The following is a 14136-nucleotide window of genomic DNA, read 5'->3' as shown; positions in this document are numbered from 1 at the left end:
CTGCGTCTCTCACATGGGTAGGCAGACCGTTCCATAAAAATGGAGATCTATAGGAGAAAGCCCTGCCTCCCGCTGTTTGCTTAGAAATTCTAGGGACAATTAGGAGGCCTGCGTCTTGTGACCGTAGCGTACGTATAGGTATGTACGGCAGGACCAACTCGGAAAGATAGGTAGGAGCAAGCCCATGTAACGCTTTATAGGTTAACAGTAAAACCTTGAAATCAGCCCTTGCCTTAACAGGAAGCCAGTGTAGGGAAGCTAGCACTGGAGTAATATGATCAAATTTCTTGGTTCTAGTCAGGATTCTAGCAGCCGTATTTAGCACTAACTGAAGTTTATTTAGTGCTTTATCCGGGTAGCCGGAAAGTAGAGCATTGCAGTAGTCTAACCTAGAAGTAACAAATGCATGGATACATTTTTCTGCATCATTTTTGGACAGACAATTTCTGATTTTTGCAATGTTACGTAGATGGAAAAAAGCTGTCCTTGAAACAGTCTTGATATGTTCGTCAAAAGAGAGATCAGGGTCAAGAGTAACGCCGAGGTCCTTCACAGTTTTATTTGAGACGACTTTACAACCATCAAGATTAATTGTCAGATTTAACAGAAGATCTCTTTGTTTCTTGGGACCTAGAACAAGCATCTCTGTTTTGTCCGAGTTTAAAAGTAGAAAGTTTGCAGCCATCCACTTCCTTATGTCTGAAACACAGGCTTCTAGCGAGGGCAATTTTGGGGCTTCACCATGTTTCATTGAAATGTACAGCTGTGTGTCATCCGCATAGCAGTGAAAGTTAACATTATGTTTTCGAATGACATCCCCAAGAGGTAAAATATATAGTGAAAACAATAGTGGTCCTAAAACGGAACCTTGTGGAACACCGAAATGTACAGTTGATTTGTCAGAGGACAAACCATTCACAGAGACAAACTGATATCTTTCCGACAGATAAGATCTAAACCAGGCCAGAACTTGTCCGTGTAGACCAATTTGGGTTTCCAGTCTCTCCAAAGAATGTGGTGATCGATGGTGTCAAAGGCAGCACTAAGGTCTAGTAGCACGAGGACAGATGCAGAGCCTCGGTCTGACGCCATTAAAAGGTCATTTACCACCTTCACAAGTGCAGTCTCAGTGCTATTATGGGGTCTAAAACCAGACTGAAGCATTTCGTATACATTGTTTGTCTTCAGGAAGGCAGTGAGTTGCTGCGCAACAGCTTTTTCAATTTTTTTTGAGAGGAATGGAAGATTCGATATAGGCCGATAGTTTTTTATATTTTCCGGGTCAAGGTTTGGCTTTTTCAAGAGAGGCTTTATTACTGCCACTTTTAGTGAGTTTGGTACACATCCGGTGGATAGAGAGCCGTTTATTATGTTCAACATAGGAAGGCCAAGCACAGGAAGCAGCTCTTTCAGTAGTTTAGTAGGAATAGGATCCAGTATGCAGCTTGAAGGTTTAGAGGCCATGATTATTTTCATCATTGTGTCAAGAGATATAGTACTAAAACACTTAAGTGTCTCTCCCGATCCCAGGCCCTTGCAGAGCTGTGCAGATCCAGGACAGCTAAGCCCTGGAGGAATATGCAGATTTAAAGAGGAGTCCGTAATTTGCTTTCTAATGATCATGATTTTTTCCTCAAAGAAGTTCATGAATTTATTACTGCTGAAGTGAAAGCCATCCTCTCTTGGGGAATGCTGCTTTTTAGTTAGCTTTGCAACAGTATCAAAAATAAATGTTGGATTGTTCTTATTTTCCTCAATTAAGTTGGAAAAGTAGGATGATCGAGCAGCAGTGAGGGCTCTTCGGTACTGCACGGTACTGTCTTTCCAAGCTAGTCGGAAGACTTCCAGTTTGGTGTGGCGCCATTTCCGTTCCAATTTTCTGGAAGCTTGCTTCAAAGCTCGGGTATTTTCTGTATACCAGGGAGCTAGTTTCTTATGACAAATGTTTTTCGTTTTTAGGGGTGCAACTGCATCTAGGGTATTGCGCAAGGTTAAATTGAGTTCCTCAGTTAGGTGGTTAACTGATTTTTGTCCTCTGACGTCCTTGGGTAGGCAGAAGGAGTCTGAAAGGGCGTCAAGGAATTTTTGTGTTGTCTGAGAATTTATAGCACGACTTTTGATGCTCCTTGGTTGGGGTCTGAGCAGATTATTTGTTGCGATTGCAAACGTAATAAAATGGTGGTCCGACAGTCCAGGATTATGAGGAAAAACATTAAGATCTACAACATTTATTCCATGGGACAAAACTAGGTCCAGAGTATGACTGTGGCAGTGAGTAGGTCCAGAGACATGTTGGACAAAACCCACTGAGTCGATGATGGCTCCGAAAGACTTTTGGAGTGGGTCTGTGGACTTCTCCATATGAATATTAAAATATGATCTGCTATGACTACAAGGTCTGATAGGAATTCAGGGAACTCAGAGAGGAACGCTGTATATGGCCCAGGAGGCCTATAAACAGTAACTATAAAAAGTGATTGAGTAGGCTGCATAGATTTCATGACTAGAAGCTCAAAAGACGAAAACGTCATATTTTTTTTTGTAAATTGAAATTTGCAATCGTAAATGTTAGCAGCACCTCCGCCTTTGCGGGATGCACGGGCGATATGGTCACTAGTGTAACCAGGAGGTGAGGCCTCATTTAACACAGTAAATTCATCAGGATTAAGCCATGTTTCAGTCAGGCCAATCACATCAAGATTATGATCAGTGATTAGTTCATTGACTATAACTGCCTTTGAAGTGAGGGATCTAACATTAAGTAACCCTATTTTGAGATGTGAGGTATCACGATCTCTTTCAATAATGGCAGGAATGGAGGAGGTCTTTATCCTAGTGAGATTGCTAAGGCGAACACCGCCATGTTTAGTTTTGCCCAACCTAGGTCGAGGCACAGACACAGTCTCAATGGGGATGGCTGAGCTGACTACACCGACTGTGCTATTGGCAGACTCCACTAAGCTGGCAGGTTGGCTAACAGCCTGCTGCCTGGCCTGCACCCTATTCCATTGTGGAGCTAGAGGAGTTAGAGCCCTATCTATGTTAGTAGATAAGATGAGAGCACCCCTCCAGCTAGGATGGAGTCCGTCACTCCTCAGCAGGTCAGGCTTGGTCCTGTTTGTGGGTGAGTCCCAGAAAGAGGGCCAATTATCTACAAATTCTATCTTTTGGGAGGGGCAGAAAACAGTTTTCAACCAGCGATTGAGTTGTGAGACTCTGCTGTAGAGCTCATCACTCCCCCTAACTGGAAGGGGGCCAGAGACAATTACTCGATGCCGACACATCTTTCTAGCTGATTTACAGGCTGAAGCTATGTTGTGCTTGGTGACCTCTGACTGTTTCATCCTAACATCGTTGGTGCCGACGTGGATAACAATATCTCTATACTCTCTACACTCACCAGTTTTAGCTTTAGCCAGCACCATCTTCAGATTAGCCTTAACGTCGGTAGCCCTGCCCCCTGGTAAACAGTGTATGATCGCTGGGTGATTCGTTTTAAGTCTAATACTGCGGGTAATGGAGTCGCCAATGACTAGGGTTTTCAATTTGTCAGAGCTAATGGTGGGAGCCTTCGGCGTCTCAGACCCCGTAACGGGAGGAGTAGAGACAAGAGAAGACTCGGCCTCAGACTCCGACTCGCTACTCAATGGGGAAAACCGGTTGAAAGTTTCTGTCGGCTGAATGAGCGACACCGGTTGAGCATTCCAACAGCATTTCCCTCCAGAAGCCATGAGAAAATTGTCCGGCTGCGGGGACAGTGCGGGGGGATTTATACTAACGTTTCTATCTGTACTTACTGGTGGCACAGACGCTGTTTCACCCTTTCCTACACTGAAATCACCCTTGCCTAACGATTGCGTCTGAAGCTGGGCTTGCAGCACAGCTATCCTCGCCGTAAGGCGATCATTCTCCTGTATATTATGAGTACAGCGAATGCAATTAGAAGACATCATGCTAATGTTACTACTTAGCTTCGGCTGTTGAAGGTGCTGACGAACCATGTCCAGATAAAGCGTCCGGAGTGAAAAAGTTGAATGAGGGAAAAAAGTTGTGATGGAAAAACTAAAAATATAAACGGTAATTAAAAAGAAAAAAAAAACGTAAAGTTGTCAGCTAGCAAAGCAAAGCTAGCAAAGTAAAGTTGGCAACAAAACGCACAGCAACAAAACGCACAGCAACACGTCTGCAAATTCAAGAGGAAGTGACGTGGAAGTCTGAACGGCCTTGCCTCAGACTACAGACGACAGATCCACAAGAAAAAATGTATATCCTCTAAGACACAAGGAAAATCCACAAAGTGGTAACAACAGCAGGGAAAAAACAAACCTCAAAAGAATAATCAAAAATAAACAAGAACAAAACCAGAGTACCTCAAGAAAATCCAACAAGAGAAACAAATGTTCACTTATCAGACTATACTCAATTTAATCTTGTCTTTACTAAAATGTCATATTAGTTTAGAATGGCCCATTATCAAACGGGCAGGAACAGGGGCAGGGGAAATAGACATCACCCATATGCACTTCGTAAGCTACTCTGGTTTTATAACGGAGTGGGAGGTTTGAATCTTAGGCCACCTGCCTACACATAGTTTAAAGTACAATACCAACATAGCTACTGTATTATGTCAAAGCTTTGTGCTGGAAAACCTTGGTAGAGCATGGGTGGAATAGGCATTGTGGTGCTCATGTGAATTTCCTTTCTATTTCGGGCTTCAGACCAGTAGCCTATTCTCATTTAAAACGTTGTTTTGAGTTTTTAATACAGAAATGTCTGGGCTTATAAGAACACATATTTCATTCCACGCATCAAGCACTGTTTGAGCACTGTGCCATGGGCTCTCCAACCCTGTTCCTGCAGCTACTCAGTGCTTAATTTGGGAAACCAAGTGAAATCTGTTCGGGAACATTGATAGTAACATATTTCATTAAATTGTTGACAGCCACTCTGTGCGTTCGAGAAAGTAATGAAGACGAGAAAGGAGATGGAAACATACAGTAGTGAGATATTCTGCAGCTAAAGCAATGTATCAGCCTATTAATTATGAAAAGGCCACTCAAAATCAAATTCACTATAATTGTAGGCTAAATGTTAGCCGCCCTGCACAATTAATCAATCCAATGAACCAGTTTTTTTCTCCCGGACTTGGGTTCATATATAGGCCTATGCGTATGCATAAGCTCCAATAGTAGGGGTGTTTTGAATTAATCATCACCTTAGAAAGCGTTCTCCCTTTCGTTGTGTTAGGTTTTGAAACAACATCCACCACGACCATGTTTTCCACTCAGTTTCAACCTGTTGTTGAACTTCTTTCTTCAAATTGATCAATCACAGTGAGGTGAGTTGTAAAAGCATGATACTATTTTGATGATGTGTTTGATCTACCTACATGTACATAATTACCTCAATTACCTCGACACCAGTGCCACCGCACATTGACACATTGACCCTGTACCAGTATCCCCTTTATATAGCCCCACTATTGTTATTTACTGCTGCTCTTTAAATATTTGTTATTCTTATCTCATACTTTTAAAAAAAAGAAGAAAAAAAAGTATTTTCTTAAAACTGCATTGTTGGCTTGTAAGTAAGCATTTCACTGTTGAATTCGGCACATGACAAATAAGATGATTAGAATATTTGATTTGATGTGATTTGATTGCATTTGCATTGATGTCAGAGTGGTTAGAGCACGTGTCAAACTCATTCCATGGAGGGCCGAGTGACTGTGGGTTTTCACTCCTCCCTTGTATTTGATTGTTGAATTAAGGTCACTAATTAGTAAGGAATTCTCCTCACGTGGTTGTCTAGGTCTTAATTGAAAGGCCAAAAACCAGCAAACACTAGGCCCTCCATGGAATGAGTTTGACACCACTGTGTTAGAGGGACAACAGAGCGCTGAGTACCAGGCCATTAGCGTGGTTAGTGAATTGGGTACTACCAACGCATGTCCAGAGTGCATAAGAGATTACTGTGACTCAATGGTGACATAGAATTTCACTGCGGTCATGACTCATGACTGCCGGTGTGGCAGTAATACGGTTACCACAACAGCCATAGTAATACCCTGCCTTCCCATTCTGCTGGATCATAACAATTCAAGTTTTCATATTGATGACATGAGAGTGCTTGCATAATAGCAAAGAGACTCAAAATCATCATCCATCCTGCCAGTCACTCTACGAAAGCAGCACAATAGTAATGGACATTGACCTACTATACAATTTCAGCCACCACAAGAACAAAATGCAACAACCAAGGATTCCATCAAACTAGACTAGTTTCAGAAATGTTTTTGAAATCTCATGTAAATTAGTTGTATAGTTTTTGCCACAGCATCAAGCCACTAGTGAACGCAAGACTTAAAAATCTGTTCTGAGCAAGGCAGTTAACCCACTGTTCCCTGGGTGCTGTGGATGTTGATTATGGCAGACACATTTCAGTCGCATGCATTCAATTGACTAGGTATCCCCCTTTCCCAATCTAGTAGACTGGGCTTGAGAGGGTAAGTGCATTAACAGCTACATTTGCAATTTATGCAAGCACGTGGCGAGTTAATATGATACTGCAGTCCAAGTAGGTACAGTGCCTTCAGAAACTATTCATACCCCTTGACTTAATCCACAATTTGTTGAACTTCTTTCTTCAAATTGATCTATCACAGTGAGGCAAGATTTTAAAGCATGATACTATTTCATGTGATTTTCGATTGCATTTGCATTGATGTAGGCTATTGATGTGTTACAGCCTGAATTCAAAATGGATTATTGCATTTTGTTCACATATCTATACACAGTACCCCATAATGATAAAGTGAAAACATATGTATACATATTAGCAAATGTATTGAAAATAAAATAAATAAATATCTAATTTCCATAAGTATTCACACACCTGAGTCAATACATGTTAGCTGGAAGTCTTTCTGGGTAAGTCTTTAAGAGTTTTCAACACCTGGATTATGCAACATTTGCCCATTATTCTATTCAAAATTAAAATGTTCTGTCAAATTTGTTGTTGATCATTGTTAGACAACCATTTTCAGGTCTTGCCATAAAATGTTCAAGTAGATTTACTGTCTTCTTAGTAAGCAACTCATGTAGATTTGGCTTTGTGTTTTAGGTCATTGTCGTGCTGAAAGCAGTGGAGGTTGCTGACTGACCTTACAGATAATTGCATGTGTGGGGTACAGAGATGAGAGTCATAAAAAAATTATGTTAAAAGCTACTATTGCACACAGAATGAGAAAAAATAAATTAAGCACATTTTTTACTCCTGAACTGTCACGCCCTGACCTGAGTATTCTTTGTTTTCTTTAAATATTTTGGTTAGGTCACGGCGTGACGAGGGTGGTTTGTGTGTTTTTGTCTCGTCTAGGGTGTTTGTACTGTCTAGGTTTTTTTTTGTAGATTTATGGGGTTGTGTTCATTCTAGGTGTTTATGTAAGTCTATGGTTGCCTAGATTGGTTCTCAGTTAGAGGCAGGTGTTTATCGTTGTCTCTAATTGGGAACCATATTTAGGCAGCCATGTTCTTTGGGTATTTTGTGGGTGATTGTTTCCTGTGTCAGTGTTTGTGCCACACGGGACTGTTTCGGTTTGTTCACGTTTATTGTTTTTGTATTTGTGTTCATGTTCAGTTTCCCTATTAAAACATGGACACCTACCACGCTGCGTATTGGTCCGATCCTTGCTACACCTCTTCAGCGGAAGAAGAGGACGACAGCCGTTACAGAATCACCCACCAACCAAGGACCAAGCAGCGTGGTATCGGGCAGCAGCGATCGCAGGACTCCTGGACCTGGGAGGAGATTCTGAATGGGAAAGGACCCTGGTCACAGGCTGGGGAATATCGCCGTCCCAAAGCAGAGCTGGAGGCAGCGAAAGCTGAGCGGCGGCTATATGAGGAGGCAGCACGGCAGCGCGACAGGTACGAGAGGCAGCCCCCCAAATATTTTTTGGGGGGGAAACACGGGGAGTGTGGCTAAGCCAGGTAGCAGACCTGAGCTCACTCCTCGTGCTTATTATAAGCAGCGCGTTACTGGTCAGGCACCGTGTTATGCGGTTAAGCGCAATTTGTAAGTCGCTCTGGATAAGAGCGTCTGCTAAATGACTTAAATGTAAATGTAAATGTGTCACCAGTACGTGCCCATAGCCCGGTGCGCTATAGGGCAGCCCCCCGAAAGTGTCATGCGAGTGTGGGCATCCAGCCAGGGCGTATTGTGCCTGCTCAGCGTGTCTGGTCTCCGGTACGCCGTTTCTGTCCTGAGCCGTCGGAGCCGCCCGCCTGTCCTGAGCCGTCGGAGCCGCCCGTCTGTCCTGAGACGTCGGAGCCGCCCGTCTGTCCTGAGCCGCCAGAGCCGCCCGCCAGTCAGGAGCCGCCCGCCAGTCAGGAGCCGCCCGCCAGTCAGGAGCCGCCCGCCAGTCAGGAGCCGCCAGAGCCAGTCGTCTGTCCTGTCAGGAGCCGCCCGCCAGTCAGGACCCGCCAGAGCCAGTCGTCTGTCCTGTCAGGAGCCGCCCGCCAGTCAGGAGCCGCCCGCCAGTCAGGAGCTGCCAGAGCCGCCCGCCAGTCAGGAGCCGCCAGAGCCGCCCGCCAGTCAGGAGCCGCCAGTCAGGAGCCGCCAGAGCCGCCCGCCAGTCAGGAGCCGCCCGCCAGTCAGGAGCTGCCCGCCCGCCAGTCAGGAGCCGCCCGCCAGTCAGGAGCCGCCCGCCAGTCAGGAGCCGCCTGCCAGTCAGGAGCCGCCAGAGCCGCCAGTCAGGGGCCGCCAGAGCCGCCCGCCAGTCAGGGGCCGCCAGAGCCGCCTGCCAGTCAGGAGCCGCCAGAGCCTCCCGCCAGTCGGGAGCCGCCCGCCAGTCCGGAGCCGCCCCTCTGTTCGGAGCCGCCCTTCTGTTCGGAGCTGCCCCTCTGTCCGGAGCTGCCCCTCTGTTCGGAGCTGCCCCTCTGTCCGGAGCTGCCCCTCAGTCCAGTGGGGCCTTTAATTAGGATCTTAGACCCTAGGTCGGAGGCGAGGGTCGTCCCTCTGAAGAGGCCCTTGAAGAGGGCAATGACTATGGTAGAGTGGGGTCTACGTCCCGCACCCGAGCCGCCACCATGAATGAGGCCCACCCGGACCCCACCCGGACCGTTACATGAACTTATGCAGGCTTGCCATAACAAAGGGGTTGAATACTTATTGACTCAAGACATTTCAGTTTTTAATTTGTATTAATTTGTACAAATTTGGGAAAACACAATTCCACTTTGACATTACGGGGTATTGTGTGTAGACCAGTTACAAAAATAAATCTTAATTCAAGCCATTTTAAATTCAAGCTGTAACACATCAAAATGCGGAAAAAGTCAAGGGGTGTGAATGAATACATTCTGAAGGTACTGTAAATTTGATGATATATAAAAATGTGGAGGGGCTGACCCTGTTAGTTTTGGTAAGTGTGGGGGAGAGGTTAAGCGCAGAAAACTTTAATTATGTAACCTATGCAAGCTAATGTTGAATCTATATAATCCTGCAGCGTTTAAGCCGGTATAGTACATTTGATAATGTAGAGAAATGTGGAGGGGCTGACACTGCACAAAAGAGACTATACATTATGTTTGCTTCTTGTGGTGCGCTTGAGCCAAAAGGGGTCCCCTAAATATTGTTCAGAAATTACTCAATTGGACAGAAATGGACACATGCTGAGTAAATAAAGATGAGACCACCAATACCAATACAGTTTTTGTTTTCTGACTTTTTAGAGCAGCACATACACTGTGTATACCAAACATTAGGAACATTTTCCTAATATTGAGTTGCACCCCCCCTCCCATTTGCCCTCAGAACTGCCTCAATTCGTCGGGTCATGGACCGTACAAGGTGTCAAAAGCGTTCCACAGGGATGCTGGCGATGTTGACTCCAATGCCTCTCACAGTGGTAAGGGGGTGGTGGTGGGGGGGTGGACCATTCTTGATACACATGGGAAACGGTTGAGCGTGAAAAACCCAGCAGCATTGTAGTTCTTGACACAAACCGGTGCGCCCCCGGGAACCTACTACCATAACCCGTTCAAAGGCACTTAAACCTTTTGTCTTGCCCAATCCATGTCTCAATTGTCTCATCTATACTGATTGAAATGATTTTAACAAGTGGCATCAATAAGGGATCATATCTTTCACCTGGTCAGTCTGTCATGGAAAGAGCAGGTGTCCTTAATGTATAGTCAGTGTATAAGGCTTGCGTTATGAGTAACTGTTTCAGTAAAGCATTACCTGTCAAGTGCGACACACAACAAATACACACAAAAAGTAAAATAAGACATTTCTCTATTGTTAATGTAAAGTTTTCAATTGTTAATGTAAAGTTTTCAAAGGGAAAACAGCAGTTAATAAAATAAGCACACTGGAGTATACTGTATCTCATCAGTATAAATAAATAAGCTATATATCTTTAAAATAATAATAACTGTATAACTTATCTCCAGTTCTATTCGAGTTGAACAGAAGAATATTCAGGAAGTGACTAGGAAGGAATAGATGTACCCCTCCCACAACAATGACATCGCCCACATATATCTCACAACACATGCATGGAAGGCTTCCACCCACCCTCCCAAACACACAGCCCACAACATTAGAGAGCAGTTAAGAGCAAACTGCAGTAACTTCCTTTGAAGAACCCATTGCAGTTCTGACTGAGGCCTCCAGCCTGTCTACCGGTCTACAGCTCAACCATTGGACAGTCATAGAATCTGAATCTCTCTGTAACTATCTGTTTATCTAAGGGGACTGAAACCCACCCATTATATAGTAGATATGTTCTGTACATGTGCAGTCTATTAGTAAACCAATACAACTTTCTTTGAGTAAAATACAAACATTTAGATTATACATATGTATATTTATCACTTTTAGTTGTTTTATGTTTTCACACCAGGTTTAAATATATATTAGAGATTGACCAATAGCACAGGGCATAATCCACACGTTCCTAAATTCACTAACATCCAAATCACTGTTTGAGCAGTGGGTCTCGTACAGTAACAAGGGTGGGACAAAATTAGAGAGTCGGCGGGAGTCGCATTTCACATAGTTAAAATCATCCAGATTACACATGGCCCGGCCCTCCAATCCTCAAAACAACAGTAAATTACACGTTGCCCCATTGCCTATATCTAATACAGTGGGGAGAACAAGTATTTGATACACTGCCGATTTTGCAGGTTTTCCTACTTATAAAGCATGTAGAGGTCTGTAATTTTTATCATAGGTACACTTCAACTGTGAGAGACGGAATCTAAAACAAAAATTCAGAAAATCACATTGTATGATTTTTAAGTAATTAATTTGCATTTTATTGCATGACATAAGTATTTGATCACCTACCAACCAGTAAGAATTCCAGCTCTCAGAGACCTGTTCGTTTTTCTTTAAGAAGCCCTCCTGTTCTCCACTCATTACCTGTATTAACTGTACCTGTTTGAACTCGTTACCTGTATAAAAAGACACCTGTCCACACACTCAATCAAACAGACTCCAACCTCTCCACAATGGCCAAGACCAGAGAGCTGTGTAAGGACATCAGGGATAAAATTGTAGACCTGCACAAGGCTGGGATGGGCTACAGGACAATAGGCAAGCAGCTTGGTGAGAAGGCAACAACTGTTGGCGCAATTATTAGAAAATGGAAGAAGTTCAAGATGACGGTCAATCACCCTCGGTCTGGGGCTCCATGCAAGATCTCACCTCGTGGGACATCAATGATCATGAGGAAGGTGAGGGATCAGCCCAGAACTACACGGCAGGACCTGGTCAATGACCTGAAGAGAGCTGGGACCACAGTCTCAAAGAAAACCATTAGTAACACACTACGCCGTCATGGATTAAAATCCTGCAGCGCACGCAATGTCCCCCTGATCAAGCCAGCGCATGTCCAGGCCCGTCTGAAGTTTGCCAATGACCATCTGGATGATCCAGAGGAGGAATGGGAGAAGGTCACGTGGTCTGATGAGACAAAAATAGAGCTTTTTGGTCTAAACTCCACTCGCCGTGTTTGGAGGAAGAAGAAGGATGAGTACAACCCCAAGAACATCATCCCAACCGTGAAGCATGGCGGTGGAAACATCATTCTTTGGGGATGCTTTTCTGCAAAGGGGACAGGACGACTGCACCGTATTGAGGGGAGGATGGATGGGGCCATGTATCGCGAGATCTTGGCCAACAACCTCCTTCCCTCAGTAAGAGCATTGAAGATGGGTCGTGGCTGGGTCTTCCAGCATGACAACGACCCGAAACACACAGCCAGGGCAACTAAGGAGTGGCTCCGTAAGAAGCATCTCAAGGTCCTGGAGTGGCCTAGCCAGTCTCCAGACCTGAACCCAATAGAAAATCTTTGGAGGGAGCTGAAAGTCCGTATTGCCCAGCGACAGCCCCGAAACCTGAAGGACCTGGAGAAGGTCTGTATGGAGGAGTGGGCCAAAATCCCTGCTGCAGTGTGTGCAAACCTGGTCAAGAACTACAGGAAACGTATGATCTCTGTAATTGCAAACAAAGGTTTCTGTACCAATTATTAAGTTCTGCTTTTCTGATGTATCAAATACTTATGTCATGCAATAAAATGCAAATTAATTACTTAAAAATCATACAATGTGATTTTCTGGATTTTTGTTTTAGATTCCGTCTCTCACAGTTGAAGTGTACCTATGGTAAAAATTACAGACCTCGACATGCTTTGTAAGTAGGAAAACCTGCAAAATCGGCAGTGTATCAAATACTTGTTCTCCCCACTGTATGTGAAGGCCTTGAGGCCTTAAGGCTAACTCCTCATTCCTCCAACATGGTTGGGCATCATTCTCCTCATTCATCTCCTCGGAGTTCCTCTACTGTCCATTTGCATCTGTGCCAGAGGGAGGGGTCGGGAACTCGGGAGGCGTTGGAGTCCCGCAGGTAACAGGGTTTGGGATTGGTGCTTTTTTTGTAAGGCCCGCCTCCCCCTGTGGCAATTGGTCAGAGCGTTGTCTTAGATCAGGGAGCGGGGCTGCTTATCAGTCCCCGAGGATGACCTTGACAAAGCAAGCCACGTCAGTCTCTTTGGATTCGTGGGAGATGAAAAAGGGATGTTGCTGGGATGAAGAGAAGAAAAGATAAGAAAATAAATGAGAAGAGACAATTTAAGTGATTCATGTAAAATCAAATACAGTATAAATAATATACTCAACAAAAGTTTGATATATAATCAATAGCATTGATTGGATATAAATTAAGTGGGGAGATTATTACAAAACATAAATTATTACTGGACTAAGTCTGCCATCTAGTGGCCAACTGTTAGTAATGGAAGAGGGCATGGTCACATTCACTTTGTATTGAACATTTCTTAGAGTTGAAAATAAAGTGTGTAACTAAATAATAAGACATCTCCAAAGTAAAAAAAAACCCTCACCATGAGTTCTGGGTAGTTTGGCCGCTCTTTGGAATTTTTCTTTAAGCTGGGAATGAAAAGGGCAATGAGAGAAAGGATTACAACTGCAATGTCTATGATTCATATAGAGATACTGTTAGATGACTCATATCTGGTAATGTGTCTCCCACTCCACTCTACTCCAGATTGAATCAGCTGCAAGCGGACATGTCAACGGAGTAAAAACCCAAAGATTGGTAAATTCATCTAGCCAGCTAACTAAACGTCTAGTAATCATGGTCAAATTACTGATCGGGGGGGCCCCCATTGATTTTGTTAATCATTCTCACTCAGATATCATATTCAAAACTGCAAAAAAAAATTATAGCAGTATGGAAAATGAGTAGAATTGCCAGAAATTAGCTGTAAAACTGAAACAAATTATCATTGCTCCATGGCACAATGAGTAGAAATATGAAATGAGTTATAAAATTGCTAAATCTTCTCTCTGCCCCATGGCAAAAGTGTAGAATTGCAGCAAACTTGCTATAAAATGGCAACATTTTCTCTACAACTCATGTCAAAATGCAGGAAATTAACTTTAAAGCTTACATTTTTTTCTCTCCGCTGTCGAGAGGGAGGCTGCTAAAATGTTTTGCTCGCAAGGTGGGGGCTCCCAAAAGGCTAGTGCCGGCCCCTCATGAGTTCAGATTTTTTGTGGCCCCCACCCAGATCAAAGTTGCTCATCTCTGCTGTAGGTAATA

The 14136-nt window shown here is 43.9% G+C and overlaps 1 protein-coding gene across 2 annotated transcripts in view; it reads right to left on the bottom strand.

Annotated features, from left to right (window-relative positions):
* Window positions 1-12756: 12756 nt before the first annotated feature.
* map2k6 (mitogen-activated protein kinase kinase 6) overlaps window positions 12757-14136 on the bottom strand; it is a 67582-nt gene continuing 66202 nt past the window's right edge. For both annotated transcript variants that reach the window (XM_071393875.1, XM_071393876.1), the window contains exons 11-12: window positions 13415-13460; window positions 12757-13094 (exon numbers count right to left, since the gene is read on the bottom strand). In XM_071393875.1, coding sequence (XP_071249976.1) covers window positions 13017-13094; window positions 13415-13460 — 124 coding nt within the window. In that variant the 3' untranslated portion in view covers window positions 12757-13016. The remainder of the gene's footprint in view (window positions 13095-13414; window positions 13461-14136) is intronic.

The sequence above is a fragment of the Salvelinus alpinus genome, chromosome 3, assembly GCF_045679555.1.
Source record: "Salvelinus alpinus chromosome 3, SLU_Salpinus.1, whole genome shotgun sequence".
Classification (NCBI taxonomy): domain Eukaryota; kingdom Metazoa; phylum Chordata; class Actinopteri; order Salmoniformes; family Salmonidae; genus Salvelinus; species Salvelinus alpinus.
The sequence above is the reverse complement of the archived record's forward strand: the minus strand, read 5'-3'. Positions and strand labels throughout refer to the sequence as shown.